This window comes from Cinclus cinclus, chromosome 16, assembly GCF_963662255.1.
Source record: "Cinclus cinclus chromosome 16, bCinCin1.1, whole genome shotgun sequence".
NCBI lineage: Eukaryota > Metazoa > Chordata > Aves > Passeriformes > Cinclidae > Cinclus > Cinclus cinclus.
The window spans coordinates 3,931,283-3,950,485 of record NC_085061.1 but is presented as its reverse complement, the minus strand read 5'-3'; the positions used below and the strand labels follow the sequence as shown (position 1 = coordinate 3,950,485).

At 39.3% G+C, this 19,203-nt stretch overlaps 1 protein-coding gene across 1 annotated transcript in view; it reads left to right on the top strand.

Moving 5' to 3' along the window:
* The window catches only part of SDK1 (sidekick cell adhesion molecule 1), a 384,821-nt gene that overhangs the window by 114,121 nt on the left and 251,497 nt on the right, over positions 1-19,203 (top strand). The window contains exons 3-4 of the mRNA XM_062503303.1: positions 910-1,016; positions 5,031-5,178. Coding sequence (XP_062359287.1) covers positions 910-1,016; positions 5,031-5,178 — 255 coding nt within the window. The remainder of the gene's footprint in view (positions 1-909; positions 1,017-5,030; positions 5,179-19,203) is intronic.

Genomic DNA, 19,203 nt, shown 5'->3' with positions numbered 1-19,203 from the left:
AAAGCTTGACCCACAGTGTTGGGCTCTGGTTTAATCCCCTGTGTTTGGTGCTGTAACCCATTTGCTGCATTTTGTGATGACACCAGAATCTTCTGCCTCCTTTGTTTTACACTCCCTGATCCTGTTCAGGCATTGAACTCTGCACGTGGGTGTGTACAGTAGATTTGAGTCTAAGAAGAAATGTTTTCTTTTAGTGGAATTAAATTTTGAAGATTAAAATTCAGCAGTTTTCCTTTTCCTTATCTTCCATAAAGACTTTCATTAATCCTGCCATAATATCTCCTGAAGGTGACTGGGGGAATATGCGCTTGTGATTAATGTTTGTTTAATGCAGGATTATCTCTATTATTCATGTGTGTTATTCCCATTAAAACTGTGCCTATCAGCTCATTTTCATGTTGAGCAATCAGATGTAGCTGAATGAAGAAGGTGAGATTAGTGGACTGAGTGTCTGTTTGAAGGGCAGAGCAAACACAAAGTACAACACACGGTGGCACTTCCAGGATTCCTCTGAGTTTCAGTGGTCACACAGTGGAGCTTTCATTGGAAAGCTTTGATATTTCTTGCAAGTCTTCCTAACACCTGAACTTAGTCTTCTTTTGGTTCCTTTTAGCTAATTACCTGCTTTGCCTTATGAATGTAGAGAAACCTAGGGAAAAATATTTAAATCTGTCTTTCAAGTGAATTTTTTATATATTTGGCATTTATCATATGCAGAACTGAAGACTGAAAGGTGCTTCATGCATTTCGTGTCAGATGTTTTTTAAAAATCTGTATATAACAGGCAATAATATAACCAAAGACCTGAGATTACACAAGAATGCTGTTTGTGAGAAACAATACAATAAGCATTTAAGACAAAGTGTAAACCAGGAAGAAGTGCTCTCTAATTGTGCCTTTTGCCTACAGGTACATCATCCCAGCTCTGCAGAGGGCTGATGCTGGCTTCTACCAGTGCATCGTGAGGAACAGGATGGGGGCACTGCTGCAGAGGAGATCTCAAGTCCAAGTGGCATGTATGTCTGAGTGGGGGTCATTCTGTGACTCATTATCTTCTTTTTTGGTAAAAAAAATAAAAAATATTTATGATACCATATGTCAGTCTGAACAGGTGTTAGATATCAGGTGTAACAAATTTTTAAATTGCTGCCTCACAAGAAGTTTCATACTTCAGTTATCATTTGGAAGCAGCTCAGAGCAGTGAACACTGAGTCTTTGAGCTGTTCAAAGCCATGAAAATGAGATTGTTTGGAGATATCTGTAGCATGAGAGAACTGTTTTACATTATGAAATTAAGGAAGGCCAGGCACAAAACTATCAAAACAACAGCAACGACAACAAAAAGTCTAGAGAAAACCAGCAGCATCTGAAAGGGAATGGGATGTGGGGATAGCACCGGGAAGATTTCACATCGTCATCCTTGTGGTACAAAATCAGCAGATTTACAACAAAACTTTAAAAATCTGTTCTCAACACCTTTCTAAAGCAAATCCCCCTCTCCCCAGTGTTTGCTGCACTTCAGTTGGGACTGCAGAATTTTTGAAATCCAGCTGCCATTTGGAAAGGTTAAGTTAGTTTTTTCAGGTGTTTGTGCTAAGGAACGTGACATAAGAAATGATCACATGCGCTTGATTTCCTTTTTTCAGTTAACATATAGAAAATACAATTTCAGTAACTTTTTTTGGAAATAATAATAAAATTAGGCCTAATTCTTTTTCCAAAGTAAAAGCATAAAAGAAATTTAAAAAGAGACAGATCTGTGTACTGTGCCTAAGAAGTCTCACGTGGATGAAATTTCTCCTCGTCAGGGTCAGTCACTGGAAATTCAGTAGTAGTAAATGTCAATTGATAAGCAGAATTTAGAGAAATTGAATTATTTATTCGATGCCCAATTTGAAGGAACTGATTCAAGTTAATCAGTATGTCAATGAGGGAAATTACATGGAATTTCCTGTGTTTTAAAATAAAACCAGTTGCAAATGGTATTATGTAAGCTTCGGTATCATGTTCATCAGTTTACTGCATTACAGTAGATTTTGTTATCTGTAATGTCAGTAGTATCAGTAATTTGATGTTTGGTCTCCCTATTGTTTCAGAGCTGCAGGGAGCTGAAGTAAAAATAAACTGCTGCTAAAATGGGGTTTTCCTTCCCTGACCTCTGCCAGCCCTTGTGCTCCTGCTGTCTACTGACCATGGGCTCACTCTGACCTGGCTCAGACCCTTGCAAGTATTTTTCCAAATGCTCCTCAGCAGTTCTAGTGAATTCTGTCAGGTCACAGAGGATCTACTGAAGGCTGCTGAGAGTGAACATAACTTTGAGTGAGGTGTGGGGTGAGAGGGGGCTTAGCAGGGAAGGGGAGCATGAGATGCCTCTCCTTGTCTGCACTGAGCCTTTGGAGGAGCTGGATGCCTCTGGAGGAGCTGGATGCCTCTGGACTTGCATCTCCAGGTGTGGTTTCAGGGGACAAAGGCTGTGGGAGCAGTCCCAGGGGAAAATGTGCCCATTTCCTCCTGCACCCCACTAATCGTTCCCACTCCTGCATTGCAGTGAAGCTCACTCCCCTTTAGGCTCAGCAGGAAAACGTGTTTGAGCAGCTGTGGGCTGGGAGACTTCTCCAAAATTTCTAAAAGAGCAACATTTCTTCTGTTGGGCAGTTAAAGTTCTCTCCCAGCTCCTCCCTGTCCAGCTGCCCACCCAGCTGTGCAAGCAGTTGTACTGGCACAGCGCAGGGAGCAATTCCTGAGGAAGTCCTGGTGGGAACAAGATGAGAAGGAGACACAGGAATGCTTTTCCTTGCTGCTGCTGAAGAGTTCTGTCTCCTGAAGTGACAGCTTCATTCCCCTCTGAAGTAGGGGGAAGGTTTGCAATGCAGAGTTTTGTCTCTCCAGGCTGGTTTGTGTGCGTTTGGCTGTTCTGGAGAGAGAAAGGATTGCAGTTGTTTACTTTTCTTCAGTTTTAGTTTTCTCCCCTTTTAATTTGTAGATCTGCATTGCTGAACGAGGTTAAAAAGTTCTCCCTTAAATCTGTCTGAATGAAGCAGTCAATGTATTAATTAATTTATTCATTTATTTTCAATGATAAAGACACTGAGGCAAAGTGAACCAGAGCCTGTGTGACTTGGGAGACTTTTGGTCTTGAGCCTTTGTGACATAAATGGCTTCTGTAGTGAAATTTCCAGTTAGATTTGCACTTTATTCCTGCAGATTAAAGTGTTCTGCAGGTTTTAAATATCTTCTTTTTCCTTCACTCGTGGTAGCTACTGATGCCCCATGATTGTTGTCTGTCTTTTAATGGTTTTGGTTTGAATTAATTGATTTAAGCTGTGTGGATGTAGTGAAGTTTCTCATATTTTATCATATATTGCTTTTTGGTTATTCTTAAAAATATCAGAAAGCAATGTTCCCAGGGGTTCCTAAAAGCATCTTAGCTACTCGTTAAAACTTACGGAGAATTAAATGTTAGTCTTTTAACTCAGAAGGATTAACAAGAAATGCTGTTTTTGCCAGTGAGTAGAGGATGCTTCCCAATACACTTCAACTCAAGATCTCTAGTGAAAAATTGAAAAGTGTAATTATAATGGCACTGAGAAAGATCTGAGGTGTTTTCCATGTCGTAGATGCTTGAAGTAGCAGAGAACTTGTTAAATAATTTAAAAAATATTCTCAACACATGCTAAAATATTACTTAACTGAATGGGAACAGATATTTGTGAGCAAACTGCTGAGTAAATCTTAATTACAGGACAGGCTTAAAAACTCCTGGATTGTGAAAACTAAAATAATCATACGACAGTGAAGTTAATTAGATCCACCTCCGCAGTTTGAAATTTCTTTTCAAGTAGCTGATCTGATTACAGTTGTAAGGAATCTGGAGCAGCAGAGGAAGTACAATGCTGATTATGTCTGAATAAATAACTTGAAAATCACAAAGATGATTAAAGCTTCTTTAAAATACCATGTGTTTTTAATTTCTGCTCTTGTTCTGTCTCTTCTCATCTCCTGCTGTTCACAAACTTGATAGTAGTCATTTCTTTTCTGTGTCCTTTGCATCCCTCTCTGCAGCACAGAACTGGTAGAGGACCCTGTTGTCCTTTAAAAACAAAAAAAAAGGGAATTCATTGAAGGTAGAATAGTTCTCTGTTGTGTGTGTGTCAGTTACCTAGTTTAAATCAAATTAAAATGCAGAGAAGTTCTTTGGAGGGTGAAGAGCCTACAGCCCTGTTCATTTTAATGGATAAAATGCCGTACAAAAGGCAATGGAAAAACAAGAAAAAAACACTCAGTGAATTTTTCCAAGGTCTCCCCAGATACCTGAAGTTGCCTGTGAAATAAAGCCTGCAGAGGCAGAGGTTCTGCAAGGGTAGTATCATTTCTTCCATCAAAACTGTTGTTAAAAGCTGCTCTAACAATAGGGAAGGACTATTGACATTGAAATGTTGTGCCAGAAGAGCTGATAGCCCCAGCATGACCCTGGGATTCCAGGATCATTTTGGGACCCTTGCCTAGGTCTGACTCTCTGTTGGCCTGGCTGCAGTGGAAGAGCTGCTTTTCTGTTTGTGTAGCTGTGGATAGAAAACAAAAAGATGCCCAAGAAATGGACACATTTGTATATGCTATGAACATCCCTTTGAATTGCAGGGGTTTATTTCTTATTGTTGAGGATTTATTGGGAAAAAAAAAAAAAACCTCAACCAAACAAAAACAAAAAACCAAACAAAAAAAAAAAAAAAAAGCAAAGAAAGCACCATTAAAATGTAATTTTTCAGTAAAACCCCTCAGTTATAGCCCAAGAACACAGGGACCATGCAGGGCTGCTTGTGGATGCTCTACCTGTCTGCACCAGCAGCACTGGGGTTTTCTTCCTAACTTCTGTTCATCTGCCTCTGTAAACCAAAATCCAAGGTGTGCTGTGATCCAGTGTCCCATGAGTAATTTCCATTGGTTGTTGGGAAACACGGTCATTTCTCTGTCCCCCGAAAAGAAATGGGGAGAAAGGCAAAACTCCTCTCTTTTTCCTTTCTTTTTTGCAGACATGGGAGATTTCATGGACACAGACCAGAAAAAAACAGTGACTGAAGGACAAGCTGCTGTTCTGAGCTTCCCACACATCCTCAGCCATCCGAGGCCCCAAGTGACCTGGTTTAGAGATGGGCACAAGATTATACCAAGCAGCAGAATGTAAGTCAATTTAAAGCTCAAAATACACCCACCCTAAAATATGATTAATTATATTTGATAACACAGCTTACATTTTAAGTACACTAATTAAGGTTTAAAGAGAATAAAGTAGTTGTGTTCGTACTAAGTTTGAGATAAATTACTATTTTAAGACTGTCTCTGAACTTCTGAAGCAGTTTGACAAAATAATTCATGTGGTTTTAATGGTCCTGGTGCAGCATAAGGGGCTGGATGTACAGAATGTCTGAGCTTCCTTCACGCTATTCATTTCCATGCTACATTTTAGAAAAAGGAATGTTCATCTCTCAATTATGTTTACTTGAGTGCACTAACTTAGTGAATTCTGAGGTTTTTTTTCTCTGTGGAGTTGGTTGCAGAGTTATGTTTAGTACTATTTTACTCACAGTAAAATTCCAGATATTGTTTATTATTTTCATTATTTTTTAGGCAACAATAAGAGTTTTATTTATTTTTCACTAATTAGCAGCTCACCCCTAATGACACAGTACTCACACTTTGATTAGTTATTATCTCAAGGTGTGCTCATTTATCCTTTTCTGAAGCAGTTATGAAGCCACCCCATGTTTTTATCTGCACAGTTTCATTCAGAGATTGAAGGGCTTGGCTGTAATATTAAAAAATGTGAATTAAATCTTGTCTCAATTCTTAGAAAGCTGTTGAAATTCCAGGAATGTTGCTATTTGGTTTTTAACTGTGCATTACATTTTCGTGTGTTCAAAGGGATAGATGTGCCAGCAAATGATGGTAATGGGATATTGCTGTGTTCCAGGAGTGCTGAGGCTTTAGGGTTCATATTAGAAAGGGAAAACTTCTATTGAATTTGAATTTTGCTTATCTGTACAGTATATTTTACTGTTATGTGCATTTTTGAAACCTGAAAGCTGGTATTAGAGTAGCTTTGAAACTGTTAAAATTAGTATTGCAAGGATGTGAAGAAACAATGCAATAATTTATGAATAATTTAATACTAATTTGATGGGAAACAGCTGGAAGATGAAACAATGGGTTCCCGGGCAATCTCTTGAAGAGAGCTAAGTGACAAATCCTGAGTTATTAACCATTAAGGATCTAGTTACTCCACTTCTGCCACATTACAAATTTTGTGTTGATAATACTGAGAATACACAAATCAGGAATTTGCAGATAGTGGCAAGGCAATGTTATCCTGATATCTGGGAATTTCCTGGGAACCCTGACAGGGAACAGAGCAGAATGTCCAAGGCAAGCCTGCAGTGCCTGAAACAAGATTTGCCTGAGTTCTCTTACAGTTTGAGAAAATTGCAAGTAGAGCTATGTATGTCATATATTTGTTAATATAAAGATCCTGTTTTTCACCTGCTGTGCTTTCCTCTTACTCTTAGCTCATTGGGATTGCTGGGGTAAAATCACCTGTAACTGTGGTTGTGCTTACAAGTGGGAGAACTGCAACACTGGCTACAGCAGGGGCGAAATACACCTCAAGGTTTATAAATATATATATAAATTCCATATAAATTCCATATAAATTCCCTTTCCCTGGTCAGAAATTCTGTCTAAAAGGAAGACTTGAGGACATTTCTGTGTAGGAATCTCTGAGTAGTTCTGCAGCTGCAGTGTCCATGCTGGAAGTGTGAACCTCCTCGGAAGTTTGATAGATGGTGCGTAGTGAGTCTGATGTGGTCAAGAAGTGACAGATTTATGGCACACACACCAAACATCAGAGCACTCTGTGTGCAGTAGGTCTCAAAATACTGGAAAAAACAGACAGCATCCACTCACATCTTGCTGTCCGTGAGATTTGGAAAGTAAATATGGCAGCCCTATAAATACAGGAAAGCTGAGACCTGGAGAGGATGCATATAAAACTGTGAGAAATGGAGAAACATCTTATGGGAGCTGGTTCTTACCTGTGGAGCAAGTTGTGCATTTCACGCATTTTTTGTGTACCAGGAGGTATCAATTTCCCTGATCAGTTTAGCCAGTGATCCAGTTAGGCTGATGCACCAATCTCACTGGATCTCCTGCTAAACTGATCAGGGAAATTGATACAACCACCTTGTACGATGCTCTTTAATCTGATTAAAAGTACCTTATATTGCTAAATCAATATAAAGCTTTTTTAATGCTCTTAAACAAGCTTACAATGATTTGGCTGAATCAATCAGCCATAATTTCACGTGTCAGCTGTAATAGTGATTTCTAGGAGTGACATTGCTGTGGTGCATGAGGAGTGAGGACATAAACAGTGCTAAAAATGGGGAGAACTGTGGTGGTTGTGGTGAAATTCATTCACATAGTTGGTCAAGTTAAGTCTTACTCATGCAAAAGCCTTAATTTACATGTGCTTAACACTGCACCATTTTTATGCCATAAAAATGATCCTCATGTTTGTGTGCATGAATTCATCTCACTGAAGTGGGATCAGAATTGTCCTTAGGTGAGAGGTACAAAAGATCAAAAAGCAACACTAGTACTGAGAATGAAAAATAAGAAATTCTTGAGATGTTTCAAGGAATATCATTTAATTGGCTCTGCAGTAAGGCTTCCTGAGAGGTTTAAGGTGGTAAATGCTGATGTATTTCTCCTTCCCTGTGTACCAGTATTTAGGACACTTATGGGGAGGGGCCCTGCCAGCTACTCAGCATCTCTGGGCAACCTGTGCCAGGGCCTCACCACCTTAATTTCTTCCCTATATCAATCCTCTTTTAGTTTAAAGCTATCCCCTCTTGTCCTATCACTGTGTGCCCTTGTCAGTTGTTCAATGTGGGGGGAAGGAAAGATTCAGTGAATAGTTTTGGTTTTACCTTTTTTCAGATCCTACTCTGAGAGCATGCATGGCTGTAAAATTTTCTGGGAGAAAGTTTCCTTTGGGATACAGGCTTTTTTTTTTTTTTTTCAAACCACACACTTTATTTAATTTAACTGCTGGTGTTACTCGTAGTGGAATTTTGCAGCAAATAACCACATATTAGTACATATCCTAATGGTGTTGGTAATATCAAATTTGTTAAAGCCTCCAGATAAAAACAGGAATAGGATGACAAGTTGCTCTTAAACGAGTGGGCATGTAAAGCCAACAAATCCCTGTATAATATATAAATGTGAAGCAAATGGCCTGCACATGCTTCTGGGGTTGTTGTTATAGTTTCTGACTTAAGGCAACTAACAAATCTGCAGCAGAGTCAGTGGGACATGATGGTGTGTGTTTAAAAATTTAAGTCCTGAAAGTCACTGTCATCCCCTCCTCACTTAGTGCAGTGTGGGTATAAATCCATTTCAGCTTTTATGCATTCTCTGTCACCAAACCTCAGCCTGGTATTTTCAAGAGGTGATTCTAGAACAGAAAGAATCTCTGTACGTGCTAGAAAAGTATGAAGTGGAGAATTTGAGAGGAGACCAAAAGATCAAGAATGAGAGAAAATGAGCAAGGAGAAGAATTAGGGTTTGAGGTATTTGCTATTATTCGACATTCCCCAAGAAGTTCTAGAAGATACTTCACATTACACCCAGACAGACTCATTTCAAAATACACCAGCAGAGAAATGTGGAGTTACAGCTGCACTGTTATCCAGGGTCTTGACTGATGGGATGATTTTGCCTGTTTCCCTGAACATCTTACCAAAACCAGCAGCTCTCTAAAGGTGACTGCATCAAAAGAAATTGCTACTCTGGGATATCAAGTATTCTGCTTGCCTTGCCTGCCTGTACTTCATCAGGCTTAAAAGCAAAGCACATTTAACTTTCTTTACACGAGCACAAACAGTACCTTGGAGAGGCACAAAGGACAGTAGCACCATCAAGGTCTACAATTGCCTTTCACTTGTGGCATTGAGGAATTAAATTCTTAGTACTCTTAGAGGATTTTTTACCTTTCTCTAAGTGAAGCACTTTTCAGAGAAAACGTTCATTCCAGCCATCAATTGATTTAATTCACTTTCTCTAAGAAGAAAACTTCTCTGCAGACATTACTACTGTCTTCATTAACTTCCTTACAGTGAAACTGCTCTTCCCTATGTAAGCTGCAGTTGGATGAATATTAAGTCATGTTTTTTGACAGTGGAATTACGTCTGACACAAGACAGGAAAGTTCATTTTTGGTGTGTAAAGGCACTTCTGGGGTCCCTTTCAGCAGGATGGACATTTAGTCACTTAATTAATTCCTGAGGAACCAAAAGACTTCAAAAAAAGCACTTCACCCCCCTGGGCAGGGATGCTGAATTGCATTGCTTTCAGGTACAGGTGGCTTAATATCTATGTTTTGCACTCAGATCAATTCATTATTGGATGCATTTGGTCATTATTAACTCTGAAAGACTGAAGTTGCTGGCTGATGGTGGAAATTAAAATACATTAAGCACAAGCAACTCTCTCATGACTTGCTGTGGTTTTGAACACTCACAATACTTCTCAAATAGACAAAGCTGGTGCAAATTTATTTGACATTTGTTGAAGTAAAATTGTAAATATATTAATGGCAGCCTCGGAAAAAAAGAAGTAGCTGTAGCTAAGTAGGCTTTAAGGGATGAGAAAAATTAAAGTATCTAGGAATAATACATCGAATTTGGGGCTGATAATAGCATTAGATTGGGTTTTGCTTTGATAATAGCAGCTGACTTAATGTGCCATGTATATATTTTTCACTTTAAACCAAACACCACTTCATTTTTCTGTGAGTAGTTCTAGTGGCACAGAGCATCTCTCTGCAAATACCAGCCTGTCATACAACTTAAGCCAGTTGCACGTAATTACTTTTCACATACACTGGATAATACTTTCATTAAGATTGTGATGATTATCATTACTGAACAATAAATTCAAAGACTGTCAACTCTACAATGTATTAGCTGAGCAATAACTTAAAAAATAAAAATTTGCAGATCTCCTGTCTGCTGACATCATGGAGTGACACTTCTCAGCAATAAGATGTGAAAAACCCCTATAATATTGAGTTTATCTGCATGTACCTTTCACAGGCTCCACATTAAGGTTAATACCTGAAAAATAAGAATATTTTGTAGAATTAAATTATTCCCTTAAACTAAAATTCATCACCACCACCCAGTAATTAAAGAATTTAACCAAACTTCTGCACTGAGTAACTTCAGTTTGGAGGAAAAGGCAGCACCAGGAATCATCTTCCAGTAGTTTCAGTGTTATCCCCAAGGCCTGTATGGGTATGAAGGACTGTAGGGAAATCTCCCATCATCTCTTGGAGTGCTCATTCTGAGGAGTCCTGGCACTGTCAGGGGCTGCCGTGGGTACCACCGTGCTCAGCACAGGAAAGCAGCAGCACCCCAGGGGAAGCAAATCCCAGGGTTATTTCCCAAAGCTGTTTGGCTTGTCCGGATCCAACCTCACTGCTTTCCTCTCTGCACATCATTTGTTTGCCACAGGTTTTAAACATACGTGTCAGAAATTAATGTATTCAGACCTCTCAGCTTCCCGGGTCGATCGTTGTGTGGTTTGGTGGAGGGAGGGGAGGAGGACTGAGGTGGCACCTGGGGACCGTGGGATGCTGAGTGCAGAGAGGGTGGGAGCAGCACAGCCCCTCGGAGGTGGGAGAGGGACAGCAGGAAGAAAACATTGCTGCCAAAGAAAATGCCTTCTAGCAAGGCTCATTTGGAAGGGGATTCTTCCCAGGAGAGGCACTCGGGCTGATGAGATGAGAGGCATATTTTGGGATTTGACCAATATGTTTCATTACAAATTTGGACCACAAACCACGGAGGGTTTTGAAATGTATGTTTTTTTCATAAGCCAGGGGAAGTTGCTGCCATTACAGTAGCGCTGTAAAATCCATATCTTTGCTAGAAAAAAGTGGATGCTTGGAACTAATATTGTGTTTTAATGGGCCTCAGCTGCTCACAGTATCTTCCAGGACAATCTTCAGCAGCTGTAAATTTCAATAAAGCTTCAAAGATCACTGTCTAGGAGAAAAATCTGACTGTTGGATATTGTTTTTCCTATGATGATCACATATAAAGAACAAAATCATTTTATGTGCTACTACCCTTATTAATCATAGATTTGGAATTTGTAAAACAAAGGCAATGGAAGTGTCACTAGAAGGAAACCTTTTTTTGCTCTAAGTATGATTTACTTATCACAGCTTGCAGTGAAATTGATTTATGAGTTTGTTGCTTTCTGGGGACAAATGTACTTTGAGACAGGAAATACGGACTGTGAAAGAAGTGTTAATAGCATTACTCTTTGAAAGTGAATTTTATACTATTTTTTAAAAATCATGCTCAATGTAGAGGTGGGTAAATATGAAGACTCGTCGTATTTTGAGGCTCACTTTTTGCATCTGCTGCATTTTCTAATCAGAACTGCAGATGCTATTAGGGGCAAATCATGAATATAATCCTTTAATAACTAATGTGCTTTTGCAGAAAACCATTTTTCTGTCAATCTTTGAACTACTCTGCCTACAAATGGAAATATTTTAATATGCATCCAAGATAAGACTATTTAAAGTGTCGCAGTCATTCTTAAGAGCAAATATGCAAAAGAAAACTCTTTCTTTATGCTTAAAAAGTGGCAATTGTTCACAAATCCCCGGGAACAATTTATCTCCTGTGGCCCCTCACATATCTCTGCTTTTATGGAAATAGATGCAAAATGCTTGTGATTTATCAAATATAGCAAAAGGTAATGTCCTGTGTTTACCAGTCAACTTTTATTAATCAAAACCGACTGAAGTATAACGTATCTGTCAGTATTTCTGGATCTGTACTACAAAGGATTGTTAATTTTCCCTCTATGCAGGAAAGGACAACTTCTTTCTTGCCTCATGATTCCAGTGTATTTTTATGTGATGTGAAAAGGTGCTAAGACATTTAAGTTTGTAGCTTTAAGAAACAGGTTTATGTGGAATACTTTAAAAGCCTTTCATTTTGGCAGATTTACTTTTGTAGCGAAAACCGCTGCGTGATTCAGGAAGGAAAAAAAAAAAAAAAAAAGCAAACCCCAAAACCACAGAACCTGGCACTCTGGGGATGTATTGTGGCTTTTGTGGTTGATTTGCATCAAGTCTACTTTGTTAACAGTATTCAGCTTGAGTTTAAAGAATTTGCTACATGGGAGCAAATGCGAAGCAGTTCTACATTAATTAGCGCTGCAGGGAGAGGCAGAGCTGGCAGCCTGTGCCTTATCCCGGGTGCCCAGAGTGGAAATGGAGCTGTTTTGTGCTTGGCCTTCACCAAACAGCTTCCAAATGAGTTTAAATCCATTGCAAAGGTGCTGTCTGCTGTTCCATGGGTCAGTCTGATCTATGTGAGAGGAGGCATTTTTGGCTCTGGTGAAACTTTTCTAAGGCATCTTGCAACTAGAAGTGAGAAAACAGTTGAATTCTGCCAAAATTTGTGTGAAATCTATTTATCTGCTGCTTGTTAGTGCTACCTTTAATTTCTTAATACACACCTGTGGCTATTTTTATGTATTGCCCAAATCCCTTGTTTTACATGAATTTTCTACAATTCTAGACATATACAGACAAGACAAACGTTTATTGGGTGAGCACAGCCATCGCTTGCTTGCTCAGCTTCGCTCTTTGCTTTTCTCTCTAAATTCCCTCTCTTCTTTTCTCTCTAAATCCCTATCCCTCGACTGGGCAAAGAGTGGAATATATCAACCTGCTTTTCATCATAGCAGGGCAAAGGGAAAGGATAAGAAGTGCTGGAGGAAATCTCTTCCCTCGCCTCTCAGGAGTGTCAATGTCCCAGGAGTGTGGCACTCACTTTTCTTTAGTTTCTTCCCCAAAAAGTCTTGCTGAGCTTCTCAACCCAAGCTCCCAGCAAACCTCTCTGTACTGCAAATGATCCATCCCAGGTCTGTGTCCCCCCTGGAGCTCCCCTGCAGTCTCTGGAAAATGGAACATTGCCAGCATTTTATTTCTGTTTGTTTTGGCTTATTTGAAGAATTAGGACCTAATGTGTCATTGAGAAGTAACACAGGACAACAAAGATCCAGCAATTTCAAGCTTGTACGTGCTTGGCTCCTTAAATTCTCAGAATTGAGGTCTAAAGGAGATCTTACCTAGGAAAAGCACTTGAAAGCATGGCATCTAAGGGCTGTACAACAACATTTTTTGTATTTTTTTCCAAAACCTCAAAGCCTATTCACTTTATAAAATGGGGCTTTGCTAGATTTTACTCAATGATTTTTCAAGAGACTGCATTTGCTGCTGTCATTTAGCAGCCACGACCATTTGCAAGAATTGTAACAACTCTGCTGCTGCCTGCCAGCTGCCATGTGTTCCTTCCCTGCTCCCTGCATAAAACCTCCCTGCTGCAAGAGGACTGCAATACTTTCATAGTAATCACCAGTTCAAATCACTGATTATTTTAAAACATCAAATCTCATTTTTGGCAATCCATCATCTGTTTCCATGGGAACTGAAACTGGCCTCAGCAGCCACAAGAAGCAGAGTTTATTGGGATACTTACACATTTCAATGGCTGTTGTTAGACAGCTGCATTTTCTGTTTACCCAACAGATATTGCTGCAACAACCTCATAATACACTTTAAAAATTCTACATACATTCCATTTTAATGCATTTATGTCTTTATTCATATTTTTCACAACTTAGCAGAAATATTATGATAGGGGAGAGGGAAATGTCAGTAATTTCCATCATATGCAGTCAATATTGGATGTTTCCATGCACTGCCTTTAGTAGTGTTTTAACTAGGGCTGTGACAAAAAAAGAATGGAAAAATGCCCTGCCTTGAGGGGCTAAAAATAGGTGGAGGCTCCCACTTTTCAGGTGCAGCATTGTCCCCTGGTAGTCTTATCCCAGAGTTTCTGCTTTCCAAAGTCTGATTGTCCTCCATACCTTTTGCCCCAGAATAACCATTTCCCCAATCCTGCAGCTCATCTTCCTGCTCCAGAGTTTAAATTCTCCTAATTCTTGCTATTTCACCATCATTTTTAACCCCTATTGATCAAATCAGTAAGGAGTAGCAGTGTGGATTAGAAAATGTTGTTTTGCTGTAGATTTGTGTGGAGTATTTCAGTATCAAAAGGAGTAACTGGGCAACTAATTGAGTTGAGTGTTGATATGAATATGTATCAGCTTTTTTAAAATTTTCTTCCAACTGCTTTAGAGCAGAAATCATTATTTTGGAATTTGGCATTATTTTGGTTCAGAAATTAGGCAGCCATTTAAGACAAATCTCAAATCTTGAAAAACTGTTCTACTCACAGGCCTTCTATCAAACAAACAGTCCTCATCTTCTCCCATCTTCTACTGATTTTACCATCACAGGGGGCAGCTGACTTACAAGGAAACATTTTGGGGCAAAGTGGATCATAATTACTAATAAACATGCTGGAATTAAATTCAAGATTATTTGTCTTGCAGTACAGGGGGAGACGGGGAACCATTACATCTCCATCTAGTGCTGAGGTGCAAGGGGAGAAATGCTGATTTTTCTGGGCTCGCACATCATCTCTAAGGAGTTTCCACTAACATGAAGCATCTCATAAAGCCACTGCAGAATCTGGCAAAGCCATTGCCTGTCTCTGTGTGTCAGCTACTAAAGCACTGGATCTTGGTTAAGTTCAGATAAATTAGCTGTTTAATACAGGGACTCAGTTCCCTGATTTGTTGGGTGACCCCTCAATAAAAGAATTTCTAATTCTGCCCCAAGTCCAGTGATTCTTTGTGTCTTTGGGTGAGTCCCCCATCACAAACCCTCCAGATCTAGCCTGGGAGGAAGTCCAGTGGAAGTGCCTTGAAAATTCTCATTCCTGCTTCTTTCTCTGCTTTTGCAGGGCTGATCTCAGATCATGTAATCACTGGTGCAGTATTTACCACAAAAAAAAACACTTTCTAAAGAAAATATCTGCCCTCACATCTTTGTGTCGGAGTGTTTATCAACAATTTATTCACTTTTAGCAAAATTATGAACAATTCAAGCTATATTTTCACACAGATGGATTTTTCTGTACTCATATGTAGTTAAAACCCTACTGCATGAAGGGAAGAGAAATAATTGGTAAGAAATGGCAGAGAGTGCACAGGAAGAGGGTGAGAGAATATTGTAGAGCTGCTTTGCTGGGATCTAGGTCTGGTACTGACTACACCCAACTCTGGTTTTAACAGCATTATTTGAACCAGCATTATAAATTAATTTATTTGTAAGAATTTTTAATTTATTTTACAAGAAGCAGTGAAAATACCTTGAAGAAATGCTGTAAATAGGTCTTTATTGTATGTTGATTTAAATATCCCAACACAAGAAATAAACTAACATGCCACTCATAATTTAATATAAACAGGGAGTTGGCAAAATCTTCTTGTTTCAGAGAAATAAAGAGAAGTGTCTCTTTAATATTAGAATGCCTGATAGCTTCTAATCCATAGCTGTCAGTGCTAATTTCACTACATAAAAGACTTTATGGTGCCGAAAGGTTCACCAATCAAGATTCATAAAGCTACAATTCCAGTTGTCATCCTCTTGTCTCTTTGGGAAGCCACTTTCATACACAAAATAATTCCTGAGTGGAAAAAAACACCAAGCATACAGTAGAAAATGGAGTGTGTGAAATACACTTCGCTTTTTCTTGTGAAACTTTGAAGGTGATGCTGGATGGATGAAAGATCTGGACATCATGCCTGGATTTTTTGAATTATTTAAGCAAAATTATTTCATCAGTAGGAAGATTTCTGATTGAGGATCAGCTTTTAGAGCTCTCTTCCTTGCTGGGAGGTTTCTGTCAGTGAATTGTGGGGTGTCTGAGTGCTGTCAGTTCCTCTGAAACCTGCTGCACCCCATGAGATATTCCCTTCATCTGCTCTAACACATCCTGTTACTGGATGGTGTGAATTTCAATCATTTCTGTAGTAAAATACTCATTTTCATCAAATTCAGCACATTTTTGCTCATTCTGTAGGTTTGTTTGAGGTGGCACAGATGGATTTCTCTACACCAAGAGCAAAGACAACACATTCTATTGGTGCATGTCGTTTTTTTTTTTTCTGTAATTTGTGAGGGTAAAGAGCATCTGCACCATGGAAAAGAGTCAACCAGCACAACAACAGATCCAAGCTACCCAGCCAGCTGCCAGGTGATTTCCTAATAGTTTTAGACTTTTTAATTTCCTAATACTTCATTTACACCTCTGATAAAACATAGTAATAAAACTTCCCCTTGTATAACATCAAAGCACTTTCCACAGGGTTGCATTTTTACTCCCATTCAGATGTTATTAAAAAAAAAAAAAGATCATCCATTGGGTCGTTCCTCAGATGTAAATGTCGAATCTCTTTTTTATTAAATTGCAAAAGGGATTTACCAGAATTAAGAAAAGGACTCTGAGCTTGTGCTTTATAAATGCTAATATAAAATCTAGTATTTTAATAAGTTTTTTAAATTTACATTTTTGAGTTCATTGAGGGAGGTTTGAAGGCAAGCCCTTTCCCTCTGACATTCACTTTCAGTTCGAACAGTTCCTACTCCTTTAATAGAGCTGCACTTAAGAAGCTCTTTGTACTTTAATCTTTTAACCATTACTTTCTGTAACAGAAGATCTGGTTGCCCTCTGATTTCCATCAGAATTGTCCTGAGCCATTTCGGTGTGTGAATGGCTCATCTTATTCTTTCCAAATCGAGCACAGGGTCTGCATCAAGAATGACAAAAGGAAATTGTCTGGTGTTTGAGTTTTGGGTTCTTTGGGGTTTTTTACCGTGAGTTGTACCAGTGATGTGTTCGCTGGATTTACATAAATGTTCATTTGTGTGTTTGCACTCAAGCTTTGGAATTTTTCAGCTCCTGGAAGATTTTCTAATCAAATGCTCTGGGTGCAGGTAACTACCTCTTTTTCCTTTGGATCATTCTGTGATACTGTGCACACTTATCTTTCTGAAAGCTGAAATAATGGTAAAGGTAATAAAATCTCATGCTTCAGGGCATATGCTAATGCCTACAAATCTACTTCACATTTTGTGAGGTTAATTAGTTAATATGTGTACAGCATTTAGAACATAATTAATTTTAAATTTACGCCAAGAATTGCTGCAGTCTGATCATCTGTGCAACTCAAGAGTTAATTTCTTCTGTGTACACTGTGGAAAAGAAGAATAACATTAATTTTTTACGTCATCTGTGTTTGCTACTGACAGATCATTTGTCCCACACCAGTAATATCTGCTACATTTAGTTTGTTTAAAGAACAACTAATCCTGGTTAGTTGGATCATAAGATCACAGCTGCCTGATGAACTCTGAGAGACACTTGGAATGGCTTTGGATTCACACCTCATCCTCCCACTGGGAACCCTCACAGTGCAGAACTAGGGCTGCCTTTCCTTGCAAGGGTGATGTTCTATCCATCATGGGATCAGAAGTGGCTTGAGAGGGATGTTGCAAAATTTCCAGTGCCTGGAAAGGAGAATTTGTATTGGGTAGATGAGAAGTGAAGCTGGAATATATTTGTGTAGTGGAAGAGTGGATGTTCAGAGACAGAATTTTGAATAGTTGTGGTAGACTGGGGGAGGAAGTCAAACCCAACCAGTCTTCCCTTTGTGCTCTTTCTGTGGAAAATGTTATTCTCAATGCACTGAGTAAAGAAAATCAAAATGCTTTCAAAAGCTTGTTCAGGCATAATAACCTTGACTGAATTTAGGGGAAGGGCTGCCCTGCTTTCACTGATAATTTTAGTTTTTCCTCCTCAGGAGGTGCATATATCTTTGTTACTCAATCTGTGTGCATTTGCACTTGAAAAAAAAACCATTAATATAAGATTTTATTATTTTTAGTTAGTAAAATAGCTCAGAATGAGACTTGTAATTACGAATTGGCATCAGGTTGAAGTATGTTGAAACAAGCATTTCTCTACGAAGCTTGTTTTCACGGAGCCCAAAATGGTTGATACTTGCATTACATGTTGCGCTTGTTTGTTTTATGATTTTTCCTGGAACCATGTTTGCTGTCATTTGCAAACAAGAGAGATCAGTCTGTTATTTACTGAGGCTGAGTAAATCACAGAGTATTATCCAGTTAGGAGACAGTACAGAGAGTAAGCAGATCAGGAAAATGTATTTCAGTGCCAGCTTCATTAAGTCGATAATCATCTCAATATATTCCCTTACAATTTCAACAATTAGTAGCCATAGTTTTCTTCTCGTGATTATCTTTAATCAGTGTCACAAAAAAAAAAAAAAAATTCTCCAAGAAAAATTCCATGGTAATTGGAAGCTTCCAGAAAAATGTTCTTTGATGTGTGGAGTGTTGCAGCAAGCAGTCCCAGGATCCAAATGTGCTGGTTAGTTCTGTATTCAGAGGAGAGGAATTCATCCCAGGTGCTACAACAGCAGCTCACCTCTGAGGAAACACCTTCATTTCTGTCACAAACCATATGTTCCTTCCAAAAATATCCTTGTTCCCAGATACCTCAACAGCAGGACACGGCCACGTGCAGAGAGTGCCGGTGGCTGTGGTGGCCACACCAGGGTGGTGGTGGGGGGATTTAGGATTCTGTGACTGCTTCTGTCCCCTGGCAGGATTATGGGGAACTGTTCTGCTCTTGAAAAACACTTGGTGTGTTCTCAGCTTTGCTCACACAATGACTTGTGGTGGGGTTTCAATTTCAGTTTCTGTTTTAGCCTAAGTTTCTGAAAGTGGGGTGGTTTGGTTTTTTTGGTTTTTTTTTTTTGGTTTATTTTTTTTCCCACAAAATTTCCAAACAAATCAATAAATTTATTTACAGAACACAGAAGTAAAAAAATGCCATGAGAAATGGAAGAAATGCCCTCTCTCAATTTGCCCAGAAGTGAGGAAAGCCTGGAGCTGGCTGTCCCTGTGTCTGTCTCCTCCCCAGCCACTATAAATCCCCTGGGCATGGCCAGTGCCTGGCCTGACCCAGCCTGTGCTCACAGGGCTGCTCGGGTCAGTTTAGGGACTGGCTCTGCTGGGAATCCCACCCTGATGGTGTCCAAAATCCACGTGCTGGAGCCAGTTCTGCATCTCACAGGGCTTTGTGCTTGCAGTGCGAAGCAGCTTGTGTGTTTTGAGCACTC